The sequence below is a fragment of the Anabrus simplex genome, chromosome 5 (assembly GCF_040414725.1).
Source record: "Anabrus simplex isolate iqAnaSimp1 chromosome 5, ASM4041472v1, whole genome shotgun sequence".
NCBI classification, from domain to species: domain Eukaryota; kingdom Metazoa; phylum Arthropoda; class Insecta; order Orthoptera; family Tettigoniidae; genus Anabrus; species Anabrus simplex.
In genome coordinates, this window is record NC_090269.1 from 10,756,020 (window position 1) to 10,780,735 (window position 24,716).

The 24,716-nt window shown below is 40.9% G+C and overlaps 1 protein-coding gene across 2 annotated transcripts in view; it reads left to right on the forward strand.

The window, feature by feature from the left end:
- The window catches only part of lig (lingerer), a 612,955-nt gene that overhangs the window by 117,966 nt on the left and 470,273 nt on the right, over positions 1-24,716 (forward strand). For both annotated transcript variants that reach the window (XM_067146761.2, XM_067146762.2), the window contains exon 5: positions 2,347-2,548. In XM_067146761.2, the coding sequence (XP_067002862.1) occupies positions 2,347-2,548 (202 nt within the window). The remainder of the gene's footprint in view (positions 1-2,346; positions 2,549-24,716) is intronic.

The window sequence follows — 24,716 nt, forward strand, 5'->3', positions numbered from 1 at the left end:
TTGAAACAAGTTAAGGAAAATACGAGATTAGAGAACTTTACAAATCCTGGGCTTCAAGCCCCTCGCTTTACAATTCCTGAGCTCCCAGCTCAAATTTACAAAAGAGCACAAATTTATTCAAGGGCAGAAATCCCCTAATTCACAGAGCACTCACTCCCCAAAATACAATTTCTAGCCTTCCAGAAGCACTCGTTAATCTTACAAAAACTTTGACAAAGAGCAAACGGGCTCTCAGTTCCTTACTGCCTACTCAAGGCAACCTTACATCACTCTCTTGCCTCCCAAACCACCATTTACAAATTGAACTTACTTTATAGGGGTATTTAATACCCAACCTACTGGGCCTTCATGGAAAAAGAATAGGTTAGATAACTGGCCCAAACACAAGGTGAATGGAGGCACATCGCGCTCCAGGATAATGAACACTGAAAAAACCTAAGGGGCTCTAGGCCAATGAAACGGGGCCTATTCCCAAACTACTGAGGTGACTCGTATAGAAATTACTTTAACACATTACAGCAGGAAAAAACAGTTACAAAATGTAGTCACCTCAAACCAAGATGAAGGGGAGCTCGAGTGGGTACATCACACTCTATCCCCGATTTACAGTTAAAGATTTTATGAAATTTTTACATTAGCCGGAAGAAGATTTACCTTGTTTAGAAAAGTTTGTTACATAAGTAATGATTCGGACCTTTCCCTCGGATTAAATTGCGGAGGTAGCAAAAAAGAATGAAGTTACGTGGCCATTACATTATAGATGTTCTGCTGCCGAAGAAAGAGGCCGCCCGCCTCCTACTTAACACACACACTCAGATAGATGACGATCAATTGGCCAAGAAACGTGAAAAGCCGCAGTTTATAAACCCTGAGGGAAGGTTCGAGATCATTCAAGACTAAACCAGCCACACCCTCTCAATTTAATTGGTTGAGTTCAAAAGTAACACTCAGAATCAAGCAAGAAGCCTGTGATAGGTTGGAAATTAATTACAGAAATTTTTCATTGGCCAGATTCAAAACTGGCGGAAAGGAAAAGGAATTATTGCAAACCTAAAAATAAATGAACATCAATCAGTTACAAAAACCTAGAAATACAAAACTTCTTTAAATAATTTCTTTCACTTTGCACCAGGTTGCATGATCATAGTTTTTTGGTAGTGTCACCTGTGGAGAAATGTCCAAACTTCTTGATGTATAGCAAACAAAACTAGGAGATATTCAGTCAGTTTAGGAAACTTCACAATAACAAAATTACTCTATTTTAGTGGTGACATCTTCTGATTAAAGTTCCAAGTTGGTCTAGTTTGTTTCACTGTTTTCCCAATAGAGGAGTACCTCCCGGTACAATAACATCCAATGTTGAATTTTTAAATGCATTTGGGGATTGCTGACAACAATGTGAAATTTATTTTCAAACTCTTATTATCAGTAGATTGTAAATTTCAAATCAGTCTATCTGGTAAATGCTCAAGGCAAGCATCACAGTTGAAGATATCTCAAAAGAAAGGGAAGTGTTTAATACTGAAGAAAAGTCTCACACAATTTCAAATTGAGGAAACAAATGTCAGTGTCGCCAAGGAATTGGGTGTGTCGCACTCAATGTGGAAGAACAGAGAGAACATCTCATTTATTAGTCAAGACAAATTGTGATATTATTGATCAAGTTACATTGTTGCTTGTTCTTTTCATTTTGATGACATATTACTGCTGTACGTTCTGTGTAAACATTAGAAGAAAAATTCCTCTCGGTCCCACTCCACAAGTAACTGTATCACTAATGCAGTACTTATTTTACTTCTGTTATTGGAAATTTTAACTTTAATTTATTAATTAAGCATGTAAGTGTGCAGCCAAAAACTTAATATGACTTTTTCCTAAATAATACGGTCTATGCGACTAACACCTCGAATAACCGTTAATTGACGGTCCCTTCAGAGTTGTTATAACCGGTTTCGACTATAATAATAATAATAATAATAATAATAATAATAATAATAATAATAATAACTTCTGTTTATTCTTACTTTTATTTACTTAGGTTATTCATTCATCGCTATATCACCCTGCAATATTTTCTTAAAATTGTTCACTGTTATTTCAGAAAATATTTCGTAAGTGACCAATAACTCTAATCTACTTGTTCCTTTGTTTTTTCTCAACTTGTACCTTCTTCGCCTTTTTTGGAATATCTCCTCTATAACTGTTCTGCATTCATATTTACTGGATATTCTGACTAGTGTCTGTATAATCTTCCTAGAAAGGAATATATCAAGATCACTTTCATTATTTCTTTTTATAGAGTGCAAAACAGTTATTATTTTGCTGTAACTTCTGCTGTTGTTTTAGGGTGAATGGGAAACCTCAGTTAAGAAAAAGAAGAACCGCCAGCCGAGTACAACAAAGTCTGAAGCAGTTCCGAATAACAGAGATACAGAATCGGAGGATTGGGACCAAGTGCCTTCGGGTAATACAGAAAGGGAACGTTCACGTACAAGAGGAGGAGGACCACCCCGCATGCGTGGCCGTGGTTCTCTTGATAACAGAGGATGTATGTATTATTATCATTATTATTATTATTATTATTATTATTATTATTATTATTATTATTATTATTATTATTATTATTATTATTATTATTATTGTTATTATTAATCATCATTATGTATAGCCTAATAAAATTATTTACTAAATTTCTAATTGTTAGGTGTGATAGCCATACGGCATAATTTCTGGTTTCTTTAACTCCTCGTTACATGAGAATAAAGAAATAAAAGTAGTAGTAGTAATAATAATAATATCAATAAATTTGAGCACCAAAGTTCATCAAAATGAATCCCTCAAATTTAATTGAATAAGGCATTATAATAATTCTCCCAGGGTGTGTAAATAAGGCTGTGTTCTGGCACATCCACTTGAACCATGCTGCATTTACTCTTGACCTGACATCATTGGTGGTATCACTGAGAGATGTTACCAGTGACCCAAGGTATTTAAACTATGTGGTCTTCTTCAAGTCAGGGTTGTCGATGCTGATGCTGCATCACTTTGGGGGCTGCATTCCAGATATTCAATTTTTTTTAGATCTTGAGCCTTAGTCCATTTTCAACTAGCCTGTCCTTCCAGTTCTTCATCTGCTGTTTTAGGGCAAGACGGGTCTGCTGCAAGAGCATCACATTGTTTACATATAGCTGTACCAGAGAGGTAGTACCTGTGTGTCAGCAGTCACTGTATCCATGACCGGCTTCATGGCTAATTGTTTAGCATGCTGGCCTTTGATCACAGGGGTCCCGGGTTTGATTTCCAGCAGGATCGGAAATTTTAACCATCACTGGTTAATTTTGCTGGCACGGGAGCTGGGTGTGTATGTTGTCTTCATCATCATTTCATCCTCGTCATGGTGTGCAGGTCGCCTACGGGAGTCAGATCAAAAGACCTGCACCTGGCGAACCAAACATGTCCTTGGATACTCCCGACATTAAAAGCCATACACCATTTCATTTTCACTGTATCCCTACAGAGGATGAGTAGAGGCAATAGTGTTGAACTTTGGTGGATGCTGACTGTGATGTTGTAGAGTAATTGGACCCAGCTCACAAACACCTCTGGAACTCCATGGCAATGTAGGTGTGTCAGATGAGTAGATGTGGAATTCTGTCAAAAGTCTTCCAGGCATAATGTGAAGATAAAATACCACAAATGTTACAGACACAACTCTCTGAAATACATTCAAGTCATTAAAATTATGAACTAAGAATTAACACAACTGCACTGATCAATATGCCTCGTACATTATTAACATGAGACTTTGACAGGGAGAAAGCACAAAACCACAAGAAAAAACTTGTAGCCTACAACTCCAATGAAATAATGTTAACAGCACGCAAACCGCACATCAGGAAACTCATTCATTTGTCCCGATTAATGGAGTCGCTAGTGCGCACTACCCTCTGTCGCTTGTAGGATGATTGCCATCCCAAATTACCAGTTGTAAAGCACACATGCTGCTGTAGTGAGCGGGAAACACGACACACAAAGGCAACAGACGACACACTCGCCAAATAAAGCATCAAATAAATACATTTGAAAATGAGGTTGCATAAATTACACAAGCACATAAAAATTTATCCTACGGGAAGAGTATTGACCATACTGGAGGTTACATTGGTAAAAAATAGGAAGTAAAAATAAATTGGAGAAACGGAAGAAGAGTTAAAGAACGGAAAGTTTCTGGGTAAATCAGAAAGGTTGGCAGGTATGTAACAATAATAAGAAGCTCCCTAATTATACATTCTCCTTGAGCGCTGCAGTTCCTTTCAAAAAACAGTCAAGGAGACTGATCTCCCAAGTCCTTTTATACCACAAGGATACAAGGTGTCCAAAGTATACCATATTCCAAGAGCACCTTTGCTCCACAAAATTGTCTAGGAGACTATTCTCCGAACATTACAGCCTTCCAAAGGCACCATTCAACATTTACATTAACACTTCTACATTCATAGAAAGAACATCAATGCTCTATAAAATTTACACTTTTGGATCTATTTCCAGAAATTTCCTGGCCTATCAAAGGCTCAACCTACATCTTACAAATTTTATCATCTTTACAGGAATGCAATAAAATTTCACGGGGAGTATTGAATACCCATTCTACCAGGCCTTGGTGAAAAACAATAGGTTTAAGTTACTGGCCCAAAATACAAAGTTGCGTGGAGGCGGACACTTGCTCCCCTTGAAGATCGAAATGAAAGTTTAAAATCCTATATGGGCTTATGGCCCGAAGTTACAGAGGCTAAGCCTATACTACCGAGGTGACTAGATGGAGAAAATATTTGAGTTACAAAGATCACGAAACTGAAAAAGGTTACAAAATCATAGTCGCCTCCAAATCAATTTGATAGGGAACACGAGGGGATAGGTCACTCTCTATTCCCTGATTGTTTAAATTCCTTTGTCTTGTTAGAAATTTACATTTGAATCAGGAATTTACATTTCAGAAAATTAAAGTTACATAGTTAAAGATTGGAAACCTTACCCTCGAGCTAGCTTTCAAAGACTATCACTTAATAAAATTGGGACTGCCATTACCTTGAGCTGTTGGACTACTCGATGATGAACGAGGCACTCTGCCTCCTTTGTAAATGCACACACTAGACTGGAGCGATGAATAAGACCACCTAGCTCGAAAAATGTGCCAGCTTATACGATGTGCATTCAAGTTCTAAGGCCTCCGATTTTTTTTCTCCAGACTGGAAAGAAATAGAAACATGTGCATTGTTTTAAAATGAGCCCGCGTTCGTTGTCAAAACGTCACAGAGATGGCAGCACTATACGACAGATGGAATTTTAGCGCCAGCCGCGAGAATCAGAACTGTTTTAGATACTTAAAATGGCGACGATTTCCTTACTTGAACAGCGTGCAATCATTCGTTTTTTGAATTTGCGTGGTGTGACACCAATTGAAATTCATCGACAGTTGGAGACATGTGGTGATGGAGTTATGGATGTGTCGAAGGTGCATTCGTGGGTGCGACAGTTTAATGAAGGCAGAACATCGTGTGACAACAAGCCGAAACAACCTCGGGCTCGCACAAGCCGGTCTGACGACATGATCGAGAAAGTGGAGAGAATTGTTTTAGGGGATTGCTGAATGGCTATTGAACAGATCGCCTCCAGTGTTGGCATTTCCGTGGGTTCTGTGCACACAATCCTGCATGACAACCTGAAAATGCGAAAAGTGTCATCCAGGTGGGTGCCACGAATGCTGACGGACGTTACGCAAACGTTTCTTCGTGAAAACAACTTTGAAGTGATTCCTCATGCTCCGTACTCACGTGACCTGGCTCCTAGTGACTTTTGGCTTTTTCCAACAATGAAAGACACACTCCGTGGCCGCACATTCACCAGCCGTGCTGCTATTGCCTCAGCGATTTTCCAGTGGTCAAAACAGACTCCTAAAGAAGCCTTCGCCGCTGGTCGACGTTGTGAAAAATGTATACGTCTGCAGGGCGATTACGTCGAGAAGTAACGCCAGTTTCATCGTTTTCGGGTGAGTAGGTAGTTGCACCTCGTATACCCAAGAGGAAGGTTCTAGCAAGCTCTGGGCTAAGGCCTGACACACCCCCAATTTTCATTGGGTACTTAAATAGATACAAGACAGAGCTTATTGGCTGAGAAATAAATACAAAATTTGTAATTGGCCAACGTCCAAAGTTGGCAGGAACAGATAGAAGTCTTACAAACTTTAACACACTAAAAACAAAGAATAAACAATTCAGTTTAGTAAACCTTAAATTAACAAATTACTTTGCAATCTTAATAGTTCCTCTTCGCACCAGAGGGCATAACATAAGTTTTTTGGTAGAGACATCTGTAGAGAAAAGTCCAAACTTCTTGTATTAGTTGTTGCAAATTTAGGATGGCAGATAGCATTTTTCTAGGCGCTTGATTTAAAGAAACGGGGCAGGTGTACTTCCCGGTACAATTATTATTAACTTTGTTGGCCAAATTGGACCACTTGTCTTCCATGTACTCTTTTTCTTTGAAGGTTGTACTGTTTGATTTTTCTTATCTGCCCTCTACTTCTTCATTCGTTCTGATCACAGTGTTCTTAATTCGTCTGAAATCTCTACAGGGCTTCTGTGTATCATTATTTATTTTCTACAAATTGTAGATACAATTCAGGGATGGTGAATGGTGAAAGGGCATAGCCCCATTTACACAATTGTGCCTCCATCCCCACTTGAAATTACAATATACTTGCCAACCTTTCCTATTTACCCGGAAGCTTTCCGTGTTTTACTCGTCTTCCGATTTTCCAATTTATTTTTAATTCTTCCTATTTCTGACCAATATAGCCTCCAGCACAGTCAATATTCTTTCCCCAGGATAAAGGATAAATTATTATGTGCTTGTGTAATTTATTCAACCTCATTTTCAAGCGTTTTTATTTGATGCTTTATTTTGCCTTTGTGTATCTTATTTCCTGCTCGCTTGAGCAGCATGTGTGCTTTATGGCTGGGGATTCGGGACGGCAATCGTCCTACAAGCAAGAGAGGCTAGCAAGCGCTAGCGACTCGGTTAATTGGGACGAAAGAATGAGAGTCTTATTGTGTGGTTTGCGCACTATTAACATTGTTTCTGTGCGATATTCGTTGGAATTGTATACCACATGTTTTTTCTAGCGGTTCTGTGCTTTTCCCCCTGTCAAAAAGTTTTATGTTAATAATGTACGAGACATACCAATCTGTTTTGTATGTGCTAGTTTTGCGTATTTCACTGCATTTTTCTTTATTCTTCAAAATTTTAATAAGTTGAATGTATTTCAGGGAGTTGTGTCGGTGACATTTTCTGGTATTTTTTCTTCATGCTGTGGCCAAAAAACATAACAAACATTATCTCAAAGTATTCAGAGATACCTATTAAAAATTAAATTTCCATTCATTTTACAGTCTAATAAAGAAAACTGTTATGCAAATCACCTCGGGAGATAAATTTTGAGTTTCCAAATTTTCAAGATATAGAGAATACCGTTTTTGAGCATGTATAGCACATATTTGAATCATATCTATCTGCGGGCTTTTACTGAATACATTATATTTTACGGTACCAGTACTTAAACATATACAAAGAAACTCTATTTTACAGCATCACTTTATCACCCTTATTATAGGAACTTTTTTGATGACAGGCTACAGTACATACAGTAGTGAAATAAGAAACATAGGTCCGTTAACACGTTTGGAAAAAAAAAAAAAAATCTGTTAGTCTCTTCTGTTTGTTGATGTTAACCTTTCCCCCCTTCACATTTAAACTTCTCGTCAATACCACTTAGCTGAGTTTCGTAAATGGAGCTTGTCATCCGCGATTTCTGGGCTTGCTTTCGTACGTGACCGGTAATTAATCGACACTCGAGAAACGGCGAGGCTTTGCCGATCACTAGAAGTTCGAGTTTCTCGGTTCCTGTCATATTAGTTTCCAGCTTCACTAGAACCCTTTCTTCACTTGTTAAGTGTTCCTCACAAACCGCAAATGCCGTATTGCAATATTAATGTTGCACAAAATGTGAGTTAGAGTATTTTTTTGGTTCAAGGGAGGAAATGTTTGCTTCGAGAAATCGAGAAATTCGTATAACCAAATTTCGGAAATAAAGAAATAAATGCACGTGAAGAATAGAACAAATGGCCGTAAAATCTAAATTAGTTTGATAAACTGAAAATTTGAGTAATGGAGTTTCAAGATATCGACGTTCGACTGTATTATTATTCGTATCTATGTGTCATAAATGAGAGTGACTAGATACATTTCCTTGTGACCATTTTAATATTTTTCAGTTTAAGATTTTAAATTTAATGATCAAGTAACATTGTACTGTAGGTATGTGTGCCTTTTATCCTGTCTTCTTTTCACTTAGACCGTGGTGCAATATATGTGATGAAATCCATGAATGCATGGTTTTTAAAAAAAAATGTTTATTTCGTATAAAACCAAGAGTTTCGCATCTATTTTGCATAAATGGCATAATTTCGTATTTTGAACAAATTTCGCATTTTATCGCTAATTCAAAATCGCTAAAAACTACTCGTACAAGTCATATAAGATGAAGGCACATACACTGACAAAGTTGCGACTTATTTCGCATTTATCGCAAATGCTAAAAATCACAAACTCCAGCTATAACCATTACATTGCCCCCTCCTTAAGGCTGCTCGTCCCGAGCTGCTCCACGATACGCTGCAATACGCAGAGATGCCAACTATTACGATTCAATCGTAATAATTACGAATTACCCATCATAATTACGCCTTTACGAATCACACACCACAAATTACGATTTTTTGTTGATTTTTAAATCTAAGTGTATGAAGTGTTCAAAAGGATACACAAGGCGGCATGAATTCTCGGAATATTATCCTCGGATTTCTCAGAAATAATTTATCCCCCTTTCCTGTCGTTCGTTTAAGAATATTTCGAGTTTTCACGCGCTGGACGCAGTGTGTGCTTCCAGTACCGGAAGGCACCTGTGAAGTGGCATATCTTGCGGAGTTGTTGTCCTTGTTCGTCACATGATCAGACTTCCATGCAAGTATGAGAGTTCTTTTGTCTTTGTTTTGGCGGTAAAGTGGTGACAAACTCCGTTTAATGGTGAATACTGTGTGCGTGACTGTTGAAGTATTTATTGCGATTTTAGTTGCCAAATTTACATATATTGCTCTTCTAGGATATATCCTAATCGTGTGTTACGAAATGCGAAAGGTTTGAAATAATGAAGGGATTTCTTGTGCTGATTACGTTACCGTGACTAGTGACGCTAGTAATAAATATAGTTGAAAATTTTGGGAGGTATACTCGGAAGAATGACCCAGTTTAATGCGCTCCTCAAAATCTCATTCACACGTGTTTTGTAGTGTGTGGAGCCGCAGTGTTTCGGATGCGCATGATGAAAATGAACAAGACTGAATTTCGTGCTAATATGAACTCCGACCTGTTAAGTGCTCTGTTAGTGCAGAGGATGCACATGATATGAAAAGAAAAAGGATGTTACCAGTGTACGTTTACCAAACAGTAACTACAAGCTTTAAATGATATGTAAGGTTGTAAGATCACGAAAAGAAAAAAAAAAAAAAGAAAAATCTACGACCCCCCCCCCCCCCCTGCCCTAACGGCTGCATTACGAATTACCTTTTTTGAAAGTTGGCATCTCTGAATACGGTTTGTTCAGTTGGCCACCACCTTCCCATGGGGAATCCACTGGGTCCGGTCGACAGTGTCCTCGTCCCCGTCGATAACAATCAGCAAGTCCTCGCGTGGCAGCCGGAACTTTGGTGGTTTTCCTTTTGTCCACACCCGCGTCTACTTTCAGGACTTGAGCGCCTTCGTAGTCCTCTGGTGTGATGCCCGGGACTGGTTTGCTCGTCCCAGGTTTAGCCCTGCTGGATTTCCTCTTCTTCTGGGGTGCGGAATTTGATGTTCGTACCGGCACGCAGCTTCATGCTGGAACAAGTGTCCTAGTCAGGTGGCATCCTCGTTCATTTGTCATCGGTTCGTCCTCCATTGGTGCTCCGTCTCCTAGTGGGGGTCCCTCCAGCCGTGCCGTTGCAATCGCTGCCTCTGTCTCATGGGCCATCGTCAGAGCCTCTTTGTAGTTCTGCTTCCAGCCGATCGTCCTCCCTGGATGAGTCTCAGTGCCACGTGGTTTATCACAACAGTCAGCCGCCTCGAGCTTGGTGTCACCTTGGGATAACTCTTCCAAAATCACACCTCCTGGTCGCTCAATCTCGGCGTTAAATTCCCGCGGCGTTATATCGGTGCGCTGTGTCCTCTCCTGCAGCTGGACTCGGTAGGTGGCTCTCGGTTGCTGGACACTGCAGCGCACGTCCAGAACTCCCACAACCTCCTCGTAGGTTTTCGCTCAAGATAATCAGCTTCTTTCCAGTAGCATCATTTCCTGCAAAGATTTTAAACAAACACAAAGCAATTTCATTAGCTCCACGTCCTATCATACCTTCATGCCACAGATTCATGTACTCTTCGTTGGTATGATCAGTATGCACACAGAATTTGTCTCATGTAAAACATTTGCCTATGTATTGGCACAGACAGTACTTGTTGCAAATCCATTGATGCTCTACAGATAACACTGCTAGGCTTCTGGGACTGATTTTGGTCTTTCTTCATCATAGTCATAGCGTTTTCGGCCTCGCAGTGATGTAACTCCAGAGAGGCTCTCAGTTCCTGTTTCTTATGCAGATTACTTTTAATCATTGGATCTAACTGATCACATGTGTAACACGTGTCTGAATGGGGGCGGTGGAAAGAGAGATTGGGGAAATGCTTATTAAAAGTATTATAATAAAACCAGTGCGAAACTTGAGAATCACTATTGATGGTTTTGAAAGCTTTGAACATTTGATGCACGTTCAGATCGGGACTGAGATAATTTATTTCAGTTTTACATCTGCTGTAGTGACTTTGCTCTTCTGGAAAAGTGTTTATATGGGCAATCACTTGTTTCTCTATATCTTCACTTAATTTTCAGAAAATCCAGCATATGTTTACCACTTAGATGTTCCATGCCTTTACATATACCAGATGAAATAGAGACCAGGCGATAGTTGTTTACATTTTTCCTTGTCGCTGTCTTTGAACACGGGAAAAATATTTGCCTTCTTTCTTTAATCTAGCATAATCCCACTGTTTCTTGAAATGTTAATACCTTTGCTGGGAAGAGCTCGCGTTTACAGTGTACTGTCTTCTGGTGTAGTTTAGGACAAATTTGTTAATTTCATTCACCCGTCTCATTCTCTCATCCTTGGCTTTAACAACATGAAAGTGACCGTGATGTGAGCAATGCTAGTAATGCCATTCCTTATGCAGCCATTCTCTGTTATGAATAGTGTGAAAATGTTGGTCATAGAGACGGTTGATGCAGGCATTGCAGTGGGCTTGGCAGACTGAGATGTAATAGCAACTTCTGGCTCAGTTAGGAAAGCAACAGGGAACTACCTCACTCCTTATTTACTTAGTATGCAGTTTCAGTGACACCTGGGCCACGTAACGGCTGATGGCTGAGCTGTCAAGGTCCAAACTATCCTCTGGGCAGAGCACTTGACACATGCATACATTAAAATGTTAAATATTGCACAAAGAGAAGGCGCCATTGCATCTGCACAGTGATTGAAAATTCTTGCTGGCATGTTATCTGGGCCGTTCACTGCATGGGGTCTGGTTCTCCAAAGACTAGCTGCGACCTCGTTAGCGGTGAATTAGAGATTACTTAGGGGCGGGAAGGGAGGGGTTGCCCCTGTAGTGAACCTGTCTCTCCCGATGTATCTTCTTGTAAATCTATAGGAAGAGTAATGCCAGGCTGAGTTGCTCAGATGGTTGAGGCGCTGGTTTTCTGACACCAACTTGGCAGGTCCGATCCTGGCTCAGTGCGATGGTATTTGAAGGTGCTCAAATATGTCAACCTCGTGTCGGTAGATTTATTGGCACATAAAAGAACTCCTACGGCAGTTCGGCGTCTCCGAAAACCAAAATAGTAGTTAGTGGGACATTAATACAATAACATTATTATTATTATTATTATTATTATTATTATTATTATTATTATTATTATTATTATTATTAGGAAGAGTAAGGGTTTTTATTTTCCTTTTTATTTTCCTTGACTGTTTAACTGAATCCATTAGTGCCAGTGAAATCTGTAAAGACATCAAGGGAAATGTATAATTGTTTTCCTTTCTTGCCTGCATCTTGTAGTCTTATAGTTAACAAACCTTAAGCCGGAGATTTTCCTTCTACTACATATTCTTCATAATGATCTACACTACCACTGCATGTATCACGTTCTTACTTGAATTCAGTTTGAAATACGACCAACGATCATCAGGAGGAGGTAGAGGTTCTATAAAAATGACTTATTTTTCTGGGAAGACTGCACAAGAACCTTGTTAATCCTCCAGCCTTCATTAATCTGGATTTCCGGTTTATCTGGATTTTTCTTCCCATCACAAAAATTTGCACATTCTTTGAATAATACTGTACGTATGAAACTGTACAGTTATCTTTGTACTGCAAATAGCTAGAGATCGCCAGTCTCAACGTTTAAAGCTACCCTCTGAATAATACTGTACATATGAAACTAGACAGTTACGGCTGCATGTAGCCTACACAGTGGCCTCAACGGTATGCACTATCCATGCGTCTTGGTAGGTGTGGTATTTGCCAACTGACAAGCCGAACTTAGCACACTGGAGCAAAACACTGGAAACCAGGAATGAGTTAGCTGAAAAATTTATAATATCCAATAATCGACCAAATACCGGGCGAGTTGGTCGTGCGGTTAGGAGCGCGCAGCTGTGAGCTCACATCCAGGAGATAGTGGGTTAGAACCCCACTATCGGCAGCCCTGAAGATGGTTTTCTGTGGTTTCCCATTTTCACACCAGGCAAATAGTGGGGCTGTACCTTAATTAAGGCTACGGCCGCTTTCTTTCCATTCCTAAGCCTTAACGGTCCCATCGTTACCATAAGACCTATTTGTGTCGGTGTGACGTAAAGCAACTAGAAAAAAAGAAAAAAACCAGACAAACACAGACCAAATATATTATTAAAAATTTACTCATTCAGGACAAATACTTCAGGTTCCCTGTGAGAATCAACATCTGTGTCATTTGATGGCCAGTCAGGCATCAGTTTTTGAAAATGAGACAAACTCTCTCGTAGTGCATTTGCACTGTCAGTGGCTACACGTAGCCTTCGCAGCGGCCTCCACGGTATGCACTAGCCATGCGTCTTGGTAGGTGTGCTAATTACCAGCTGATGAGTCCAACTTAGCATACTGGGGTGAAACCCTGGATACCAGGAATGAGTTACCTGAAAATTGATAATGTCCAGTAATGGACCAACTACTGTATTGTACCGTACCTATCTTCAAAATATGCCGGTTAAAGTGGAAGAGCGCGTGGTTACCATTCGGAATTCATATGGGCTAATCTAATTAATCTAACCTCTCCATGAGGTATATACCATAGATACATTGACAGGAATACCGGTACATAGATCTAGTGAATAAGAGAAGAAATCGAGTAAAATGTATTTATTAACTAAGACATTAATATCATTCATACGAAACAACACAAATTTAAAACATATGAAGCCACATGGCCAACCTAATAAAGAAAAAAGTGCTGTGCACAGTCCATAACATTTACTCACAAAAATTAATTACAACAACGGTTCACGGCCCGTATAAAGGAACACACGACTTGGGAGTGACTTTGGATGGTAACATTATGAAATTAGGTCGACGCAAATTTCGTCTTTATGTTCTAATCCCGTTTGGATTCGCTTGAAAAAGTGCCTTTACATATCCGCGGTAGATAATCACACTAGAATTCGATCCAGTATATACATATTTACATCATTAATAAAGAAAACAATTCAATTATAACGCTAGTCCTTCACTGCAAACTTAAATCTACACAGACTCTAATATACGGCTGCCCGCACGCAAATTGAATGGCATAAAATGCCAGCTATGGAGCTAATTAAACAACAAAATCTTATTCTATACTGATTACATCGACACATACAACATAGTAAGAAACAAATGCAAAACTCAGCCAACGAAATCACACAAAAATCACAAATCAATCCAGAAAGGCTGGAAATAAACATATCAATGAAATAGCACATATGGGACCTCTAAAATAAAACATGATATATGCACATCTTCTTCTCATGTGGTCAGTGGGATCTCCAACATCAGACAGACGCATGGGTTGCGTCTAAACGTAAGACACAGGGCATATCTCTCCCGGCATACTTTCACTCTGTCGATCAGCTGTGACCTGTAAACATTCCCTAGTTGTCAAGGGGAGCGCAGATAACGGACCGGACGTCACCCGACTGTGAAATGGCCTTGGGCTATTGCACTCAACTACGCACAAAAGGGAGCTTGTCGCTACATGCTACCCTTCACCTGGAGACAAGAATTTTTCTTCAACACTTGCAGTTCCAATACTTCTCCTTTCATAAATAACCTGCGGTCTCATTTCACTAACATTATCAAATGCACGTCAATAAGGGCTTCAGCCTCTTTCATTTGAGTATACACAATATTATGTATAAACTCTGAGACCAATTCAGGCCATTCATTTGGGGATACGCGGGTTCATGACCCTACTCAGGTCATAACTATGGACACTTCTAGCCTCCTTTAAACATCACGGTCTAGCATCCCTTAAATTATTCATAACTCCACTCATAGCTTTTCAAGCCTTATTCTATCCAGCCCCTAGGTTCGAAAACATCTATACTTGCGTGCTCTTCTGGCATCTTATACAGCCAATCAGTTGTTCGTCTTGCCCACTTTGTCCCGCTCTCCTTGCATAATAAAGATTCTAACTAGACAACGTTGAGTTTCTCCTTGATTCTGCTTCAAGATTACACCTGTAAATCCCATGCATATTTAAAAAAAATTAAATAAAAACTACAGCTGTAAACTTATTTCCCATAAGAACTACCAGTGTGTTGCCTATATAAAACAATGACCAGATCTTGCATATTTACCATACAATGGAATACACTAAAAACACACAAAACACACTCCTATATGTACACTGGCATACCCTTAAACCCATCTAAACTAACTGAAAATCTGATAAAGAAAATCACAAGTATGCAACAGTTCACGACACATTTATATTTAAATTGAACTTAATGCAAATCTGTGCCGCCTGGCCGAAAATTAACTTTAGTTACTTACAACAGGTCTGAACTAGTGTGAAACTACCACCCCAGGCATGCTAATATGTTGACATAAAAACTTAGCTTGCGACGACCTCACCACTCATGACACTCACATGGCCGCAGTGTCTCCACATACTTAGGCCATCTTCACGTCAAACTCCAGGATCCACAAAGTCACTCCATTGATCCTTGGCGCTGTCTCCATGTTTCTGGGTTGGTGAAGCTCCTGCAAACAGTTGATTTAAGCACTTCTTCTTCACCGCTTGTGGCACACGTGTACCTAGATCGCGCCCTTGATGCTTGGCCGTTCATTGACTACAGCCTGTAAGCGAAAATTAGTCCGTTCCGCTCACCATTAATTTAAGGACTCCTTCGTCCGGACACAATCAGTCCTTCCACGAACCTGCTACGCAGGGAAGAGGTGATACTCCCAGGTGGCGGATAGGGGGGTCCTAATCGGCTTGCCGGCGGACTTGAGGGAAATAAAATACCTCTCACAGACCAAACACACTACCCCCTGTGGGTGGGGGAGGCAGACGAATAATACGCCCACGGTATCCCCTGCCTGTCTGGAGAGGCAACTAAAAGGGGCGACCAATGGATGATTGTCTTGCAACCATGAAACTACTTGTGATTAGTACCACCACGCGGAGAACACCAAGGGTGCACGTAGTACCACTCTATTAGGTACGAAATAGGTTTGTGATTAGTAGCACACAGGAGCACTGTGCGGTCGGCTTTTTAGTACCTGTGATTAGTACCACCATATGAGCAGGACCATGGGATGATGGCTACCATGGTTCTGCCTTGCCTATGATTAGTACCCACTATATGAGGAACACCACGGGATAGGGGAAGGTCCCTGTGGTTAGTACTCTCATGTGATGAACACCATAGGGTTGCGTTGCCTGTAAATGGTGCCACAATGTGAGAAAAACCATAGGTCTGTATTATATGTTGAATTTCATAACCTGTGAGTAGTATCATAATGTGTGGAAAACCGTGAGTCTCTGCTACTTTTGATTAGTACTGCAACAGGACAAATATATTGGTTCTACTTTCCTAGCGATAAGTACCGTTATGAGGGGCTGATAACTTGGATTTTGGACCCCCTTTAGACTGCAAGCATCCTCGATTCAGTATTATGCTCTAGCAGCAGTCCCTTGGTCAGTAATGCTATTGTTTTCCATCAGTTTCTATGAATGTAAGGTGTTGCGGGTGGCATCCACTGATTGTTTTAAATTCATATCCATCCATTCATTCTTCGTCCTCGTGTTTTGAATTCTGGTCAGTGGAGAATTTTAGACTTTGAATTTGTCATTCCATTTCGTCTCATTTCGTACCATTAGGGGCCGATGACCTCGATGTTAGGCCCCTTTAAACAACAAGCAGCATCATCATCATCACCCCAATCAGTCCTTCCCGCGGCACTACGACACATGCATATACGAATGTTCATGCGATCACGGACATGAGCCGTTATAATTGCTTGATTACACTGGCATTAATTATTCTTTGTGCATATTGTACCATTACATTACAGTTGAGAGGGTCATTAACATGGAGATGTAGCGGATAAAAATGGCGCGGAGCAGCTTCAGTAGTAAATATATATGAAGTGTGTCAATGTGGCATGTTGATAGTAATTAGAAGGCGGAGACTTATATAGACCGGCGAGAAAGGAAAGAGTTTCTTAGATAGAACAACTATGGTCTTTAAAAAATAATTGAATTCATTCTATTCTTAACTACTTTGAAAGAGAAAACCACATTAAAAAAAAGATAGCAATTTTCACTGCGAGCTAGAAGAATATAATTAACGCGTGAGAGAAAGCCGTGACATAATAAACGTTCAAACGAAGGATTTAGTTGTTTACGTCTGCAAAAGTAATTCAGGACGAAAGGAAAACGTATATACTTCGTTTTCAGATACTGAAGTAAAGAAAGGCTACGGACCAGTGAAACATTGATGAGAAAAGTAGTGATGGGACATTCGATTAATTTTACTGAATCGATTCATTTGATTCCGTTCACGTTACTGAATCGATACAGTGATCCTATTCACGGCTCATTGGTCACCGCTCCTACTGCATCTGTGTAGTATGTGCTGGTAAGACAGCAGCAACAGCATTCAGTGCTCGCAGCTGCCATCTGGTCTTCATACTATGAACTCCTTTCTTACAAAAAATGCTAGTTACTCTAATACATCGAAGGTTTCCGGCGACACAGGGTGGGAAAGGTTAGGATTAGGAAGGTAGCAGCCATGGCCTGAATTAAGGTACAGTCCCAGCATTTCCTGGTGTGAAAATGGGGAAACTACGGCAAAACCATCTTAACGGCTGCCGACGGTGGGATTCGAACCCACCATCCCTCGAATGCAAGCGCATAGCCACGCGATATCAACCGCACGACAACTCGCTCAGTCATTTTTAAAAAAAGTCTTTTTCTATCAGCTGAGGATTTTTTTTAAATCGTCATATTTTGTATAGGCTACCCGAGATGTACAGTAGCCCGCTGGTTTTCTGATTCAACATACTGTTATTGCGTCTGTCCACATATGATTGAAGTATTGTGCAACGATGTGACATATGAACTGAGAGAATACTGAGCCATTCTTCCCAATATAAAACAAGTATTTTGAGTGGTCATGAGCATGACTCATAGTCATAGGGCAGGCTAGAGTTGAGTTTAATTGTCATATGTCAACTAAGTTATAATACTAAGATTCATTAAACCAATAAATAGTATAACCTAACAGCCTACCTACTTACTAGCTACTTCAGAATTATGTTGTGACTACCTTTTTAACACTGCAAATAAATCCATATATTATTTAAACCTCCCTGTAAGAAGAGGATAGTGAATGCAAATGGGTATTATTTTCAAATGAGCTGAGCTCGAGAGTCCATTATAGCATACGATTCTTTCAGTGTAGCATGGCTCACTGTATGTCTCGCTGCAGCGGAAGCTCGGCTCTCCGCATGTCCAGTGAGCCGATAAGGAGCTGTGTGTATCATGTGTCTCACTGAGCCGCGCTTGTTCACGATTCTTTCAATGTGCCATGATTCACTGTCTCGCTGCAGCGGGAGCTCGGCTCTCCGCGTGTCCAGTGAGCCGATAAGGAGCCGTGTGTATCGTGTCTCACTGAGCCGCGCTCGTTCACGATTCTTTCGATGTGCCATGATTCACTGTCTCGCTGCAGCGGAAGCTCGGCTCCCCGTCAACGTCCAGTCAGTGCGCCACTCAGCGCTGTCCGCTGGGAGTAAGCTGAATCGTGTGCCGTGAGCTTGCCGTTCCTGTGAATCGATTCACTCGGACACTTGAATGAATCGATACACTGCTTCGAATCATGCATTCAGTAGCCAACACTAGAGAAAAGGGCCAGTAGCATTACAATAAATGGCCATATACTATCAAAAACTGCAGAGATAACATTCAGAAGCTCTAATCAACATTCATTAAGCAATATATTTGACGAAAAACAAGCCTAATTGGAAATATATATATTTTTAGAGCACTATCTTTCAGTATTAAGAAATACAAATAGATAATCATACGTCTTAGAAAGCTTAGAATGAAAGAATTTAACATGTATTCTGCCCGACTAATGCTGTCTTCTTATTGCATGGACACTGGAGTCATGATGAAGCACGCTTAAACTGATGGAGGAAGACTGCTCAAGATGCTTTAGTTCAAGCCAGACTGCCTAGACTGATGCCCATCTGTGACGTAATCCAGGACCAAGGCTGATTGCTCAGAGATGTTGTAGGAAGCGAGTGGGGACTAGCAGCTGACCAGTTGACACGAGATAAGTAACAAGTTTCCCAAGTTACCAATTCAAAGTTATTTCTAGTTGTTGAAATATAATAGTAGGAGTGCAGAAGTGCCTACAAATAAATTATATGTGCCAGTAAGTGAATACCAGTGCTAGATTTTAAGAAATTAACGGCAAGCATGTGCCAATTTGAGTAATAGTTATACCGTGCTCGTAAGATGATTTTAGGTTATTGTAAACAGAAACGGAATGTGAATATCAATGTTTATGTGCCAATCTACTCGGAAAGACCATTTAGCATTGAACTAGGCGAGGTTAAGAAGTGAGCCTGTGAATTATAGAGTAAAACCTGGATATTGCAAAGACCAGATTGGCAGGCATGGCCATTATGATTGTGTTATAAGAAGGAATTGATTAAATATTGGGAATTCGCCGTTAATAAGGAGATTTTTGAAGACGATGGACTAGTAAACCGTAACAAAGAGGTTGTTAAGAAGAAGAAATTAGATGAGAATTTTTTTTTATGCAGATGAGTCGGGAAGAAGAGATATGAGAATTATGTAATAATAATAGTAATGGGAAATAATTGTTCCTTGTATAAGCAATGGTTGGAAGATGTTATTACAGATTTATGTGCTAGTTATGGTTATTGTATGGTAAATAATACCGCAAGAAGCGAAGTTAGGTCATGCCCATATGAATATAAAGGTACAGTCCAGGTGATAAATGGTCGATGGGTAGTGTTTACATCAGAGATTATGCTAGGTTAATTGAATCTCAGATACGTTATGGAGTAAATAAAGCAATATGAAAGAACTTTGCCTAACAGGACAAACGCTTCACAGTGTGAATGTAGATTGGTAAATCGAATTATAACGTAATATTGGCACAGCGGTAAATGATATAAGAGTTTATTTTAATTGCAGTAGCACGTAAATATGAAATCATACAGGACGGCTCTCATAGTTTGAACTGATTAGTTACTCTAGTTATGGCATTTACTGATTAAAATATTTGATTTCTTCTGGCACGTACGAAAGAATATGATAATAATATACATGGTATTGGTATAGGCAGAATTATTTAAAGTGTGATAACATTTTGAAACCTTACTTAGGAAACTTATAGTTTATCTCGTGTCACGAAAAAGTTACTACGAAAATCCAAACAAACCAAATATGAAGAAACACCACTCCCTCCTGAAATAAAGATTCAATTCTCATTTGCCCTATGAAATATTTATGAAATGATGGACTGTGATGATACAACAAAGTAATAACGACAAGTAGTGAATTGAAAGATTATAATCTACCCAATTTCAATTATGTTAATGGAGATAATTTATGAATTCAAGGTTAATATGTAACGTAACTGCATTTTCTTTTCATTACTGCCTTTAATTTGACTTTTATTTTATTTGATACCGTATTAGCATGCTAATAAATTAGATTTAGGATAATTTCTACATTTGCTTTCTGAGAATAGGTTATAATACCTAGTCATTTATTTAGCGTATGATGAATACAATATTATATACAATATATACAACTACCATCTCAAGTTCATAACTAGAGTTCCATGTCAAAATTTAATAGCCAGAGAAGAGCTTCGTTTGAGACGCAGTTTAAGTCCTCTATAGAGCCTCTGTAACCACGCAAAGGACACTCAAATGCAATGAGATCCACTGTCTGCTCCCCTTGTCCGCAGTCACATTGCGGTGATGTCCTCCATCCCCATTTGAAGAGAGTGGCTCCACGTCTACCTTGGCCGGTCCTAATTCGATTTAGCATCCTCCACTGCCGTCTGAGAAGAGAAAAACCATCTGGGCACTTGCATGGGTTCTCAATGATGTGATGATGTGGTAATGAGGATTGCTGTTGCCACTGTTCTTTCCAGGCGTCCGATACATTAAAGGAGGTGTCCTGTAAATTCATTGCAGTACGCCAAGAAGGGTGTCTGGATTTCAGTTGTTTAGCTGGGGAAGCTGCTGTGTCAGAATGAATAGGGAGGAGAGGATTGTTTTCAATTTTCTTCCACAAGTTAAGCAGTGACTGTGATCTTCTTAGGGATGGAGGTGGTATGTGGCCAAGGGTGGGAAGCCAGTGTGTGTTAGTTGGTCGGATGCATCCTGTAATGATACGCATTGCTTGGTTCAGCTGGGTGTCTACTAATCCAGTGTGAGCACTGTTAAGCTAGGTAGAGCAGCAATATTCAGCGACGGAATAAGAGAGTGCAAGAGCAGTGGATATCAGGACTTGAGCATTAGCACCCCAGGATGTACCTGCCAGCTTTTGGAGGATGTTATTTCCGGTCTTGATCTTGGCTGACACATTATAGAGGTGATTCTTGTAGGTCAAGAACCTGTCCAGGGTGACTCCCAGGTATTTTGGGTTACTACAATACTGTAGATTCTCTCCTCTGAATGGTATGGTTGGTTTGTATCCAGCACTTCTATTCCGCAAGTGGAAGGTAGACACAACAGTTTTCTTGGGGTTTGGTCTAAGGTTGTTCTGATAAAAGTAACTGTCTAGAATCTTTGGGCCGATTGCAGAAACGATGACTAGTTTTAAGCCTTAGTCATCGTCTACTTAAACTACGTCTGAATCGTTCACAATCTTCCATTGCATAAACAATGTTCAGTCGATGTTTAACTAGACATCCCTTAAAGTTTCAATTTGGGTTTGAAAATGAAGACTGAAGTATCTTTCATGCAACTCTTTGCTTGTCGTAACCAATGAAATTCATCGGTGCGCGCGCCGAACGCCAGTCAGCTGTTTTTCTTCCTACACATTACTCAAATATGGCTGAGCATAACTTGCCCACAGATAAGAGTGTCGCTTTCGGTGGAAATTAAATCTCATAATATTATCGACACTAAAGCGACACGCCACCGTACGGGGAAGTGTAGCTTTCATTATAGCGTTGTTACAGTGAGTGTAATCTACTCATAAATACGGTAGCTTCGACGAAGAGAAGATAAGCAATAGTAATGTGTAACCGAGTGTGTTGTACGGGCCATATAGATGTAGCTTGCATTCTAAAGATCGTAGGTTCGAAACGCATCATCGACAGCCGTGAAGATTGTTTTCCGTAGTTTCCCTATTTTTACACTAGGCATATCTAGTTGGGCTGTTATTATGGCCACGGCTCTTCTTCCCCAGTCCTCTTTAAACGATAATCACCACCACTTGCCTTTTCCTATCTGATAGTTGCCGAAAACTTATACGATTATATATATACACTGACTGACAGAGCAAATGCAACACCAAGAAGGAGTGGTTTGAAAGGGATGAAAGTTGGGGAAAAAAAAGAGACGGCACGGACGAATAATTGATGTTTATTTCAAACAGATATGCAGGTTACACAATGCGCACGGCATCGACTCAGTAGGATGTAGGACCACCGCGAGCGGCGATGCACGCAGAAACACGTCGAGGTACAGAGTCAATAAGAGTGCGGATGGTGTCCTGAGGGATGGTTCTCCATTCTCTGTCAACCATTTGCCACAGTTGGTCGTCCGTACGAGGCTGGGGCAGAGTTTGCAAACGGCGTCCAATGAGATCCCACACGTGTTCGATTGGTGAGAGATCTGGAGAGTACGCTTGCCACGGAAGCATCTGTACACCTCGTAGAGCCTGCTGGGAGATGCGAGCAGTGTGTGGGCGGGCATTATCCTGCTGAAACAGAGCATTGGGCAGCCCCTGAAGGTACGGGAGTGCCACCGGCCGCAGCACATGCTGCACGTAGCGGTGGGCATTTAACGTGCCTTGAATACGCACTAGAGGTGACGTGGAATCATACGCAATAGCGCCCCAAACCATGATGCCGCGTTGTCTAGCGGTAGGGCGCTCCACAGTTACTGCCGGATTTGACCTTTCTCCACGCCAACGCCACACTCGTCTGCGGTGACTATCACTGACAGAACAGAAGCGTGACTCATCGGAGAACACGACGTTCCGCCATTCCCTCAACCAAGTCGCTCTAGCCCGGCACCATGCCAGGCGTGCACGGCTATGCTGTGGAGTCAATGGTAGTCTTCTGAGCGGACGCCGGGAGTGCAGGCCTCCTTCAACCAATCGACGGGAAATTGTTCTGGTCGATATTGGAACGGCCAGGGTGTCTTGCACATGCTGAAGAATGGTGGTTGACGTGGCGTGCGGGGCTGCCACCGCTTGGTGGCGGATGCGCCGATCCTCGCGTGCTGACGTCACTCGGGCTGCGCCTGGACCCCTCGCACGTGCCACATGTCCCTGCGCCAACCATCTTCGCCACAGGCGCTGCACCGTGGACACATCCCTATGGCTATCGGCTGCGATTTGACGAAGCGACCAACCTGCCCTTCTCAGCCCGATCACCATACCCCTCGTAAAGTCGTCTGTCTGCTGGAAGTGCCTCCGTTGACGGCAGCCTGGCATTCTTAGCTATACACGTGTCCTGTGGCACACGACAACACGTTCTACAATGACTGTCGGCTGAGAAATCACGGTACGAAGTGGGCCATTCGCCAACGCCGTGTCCCATTTATCGTTCGCTACGTGCGCAGCACAGCGGCGCATTTCACATCATGAGCATACCTCAGTGACGTCAGTCTACCCTGCAATTGGTATAAAGTTCTGACCACTCCTTCTTGGTGTTGCATTTGCTCTGTCAGTCAGTGTATATAAATCCCATACAACCTAATTTTAGTTTTCACTATTATGTGCGTTGGCAGTAAATATAAGTGAATCCCTCCCGGTTGATGTATGTGACAGCCCTCAAACGATCGGGACACGTAATTCTGTTATGTATGTAGTTGAAGTAACCTATAATTCCATGGAAATTACCCCATGTACATAATAAAATATATCGGTTGCCAAGAATTGTATTCAAGTTGACAGTTACCGGACTGTCACTTTGTCAGTCTCAAGAAACTAGTCTCTCGTAAAGCGAAACCTTATTTTATGATTATCTCCCCGTGCATGTCAAACGAATAGCTGCGAATTAGCAGCGGGCGACCCACAGAGAGGCCGTCGGACTAACCTTTCTTCCGGGAATCGTCACAACATGATAATAAAAATGACATATTTCATGGTACATAACCTCTGATTGTGATTCACTCCTCTCATTTGAGGTTAAACAGTGCTCTCGGCAGTGTTTAAATATGGCCGGTTGAACATCGGTTTTAGACAGTGTCTAAGTGATAAATAACGTCTCTGCAATGCGGCAGCCATGCTTAGGCATTGTTTAACCGTAGACATTGTCTAAATACCGTTTCTGCAATCGGCCCTTTAAGTCTGATGTAAGCGTCGACTCAGACTCATCGAAGGGTTGGTGTTGGGCAACCAATGCGATGTCATCTGCGTAGATGAATTTTCTGGATTTAGTTACAGGAAGTCATGTGTGTACAGGTTGAATAGAAGAGGGGCCAATACAGAGCCCTGAGGGTGTCCGCCATTTATCTTATGTACTTTACTTCTGGAGTCTTTGGAAATAATCTGGAAGTACCTATTACTCAGCATGTTACTGAGTAATGTGGAGAATTTCAGACAAGGAATGAAGCTGATAAATTTGAGAAGGAGCTTATCTTGCCACACGGTGTCATATGCAGCTGTCAGATATAAGAAGACGCCCGTGCTTACCATTTTATTCTCAAATCCATTTTCAATATTGGTAACTAGTGCTAAAACCTGTTCTTCACATCCTCGTCCAGGT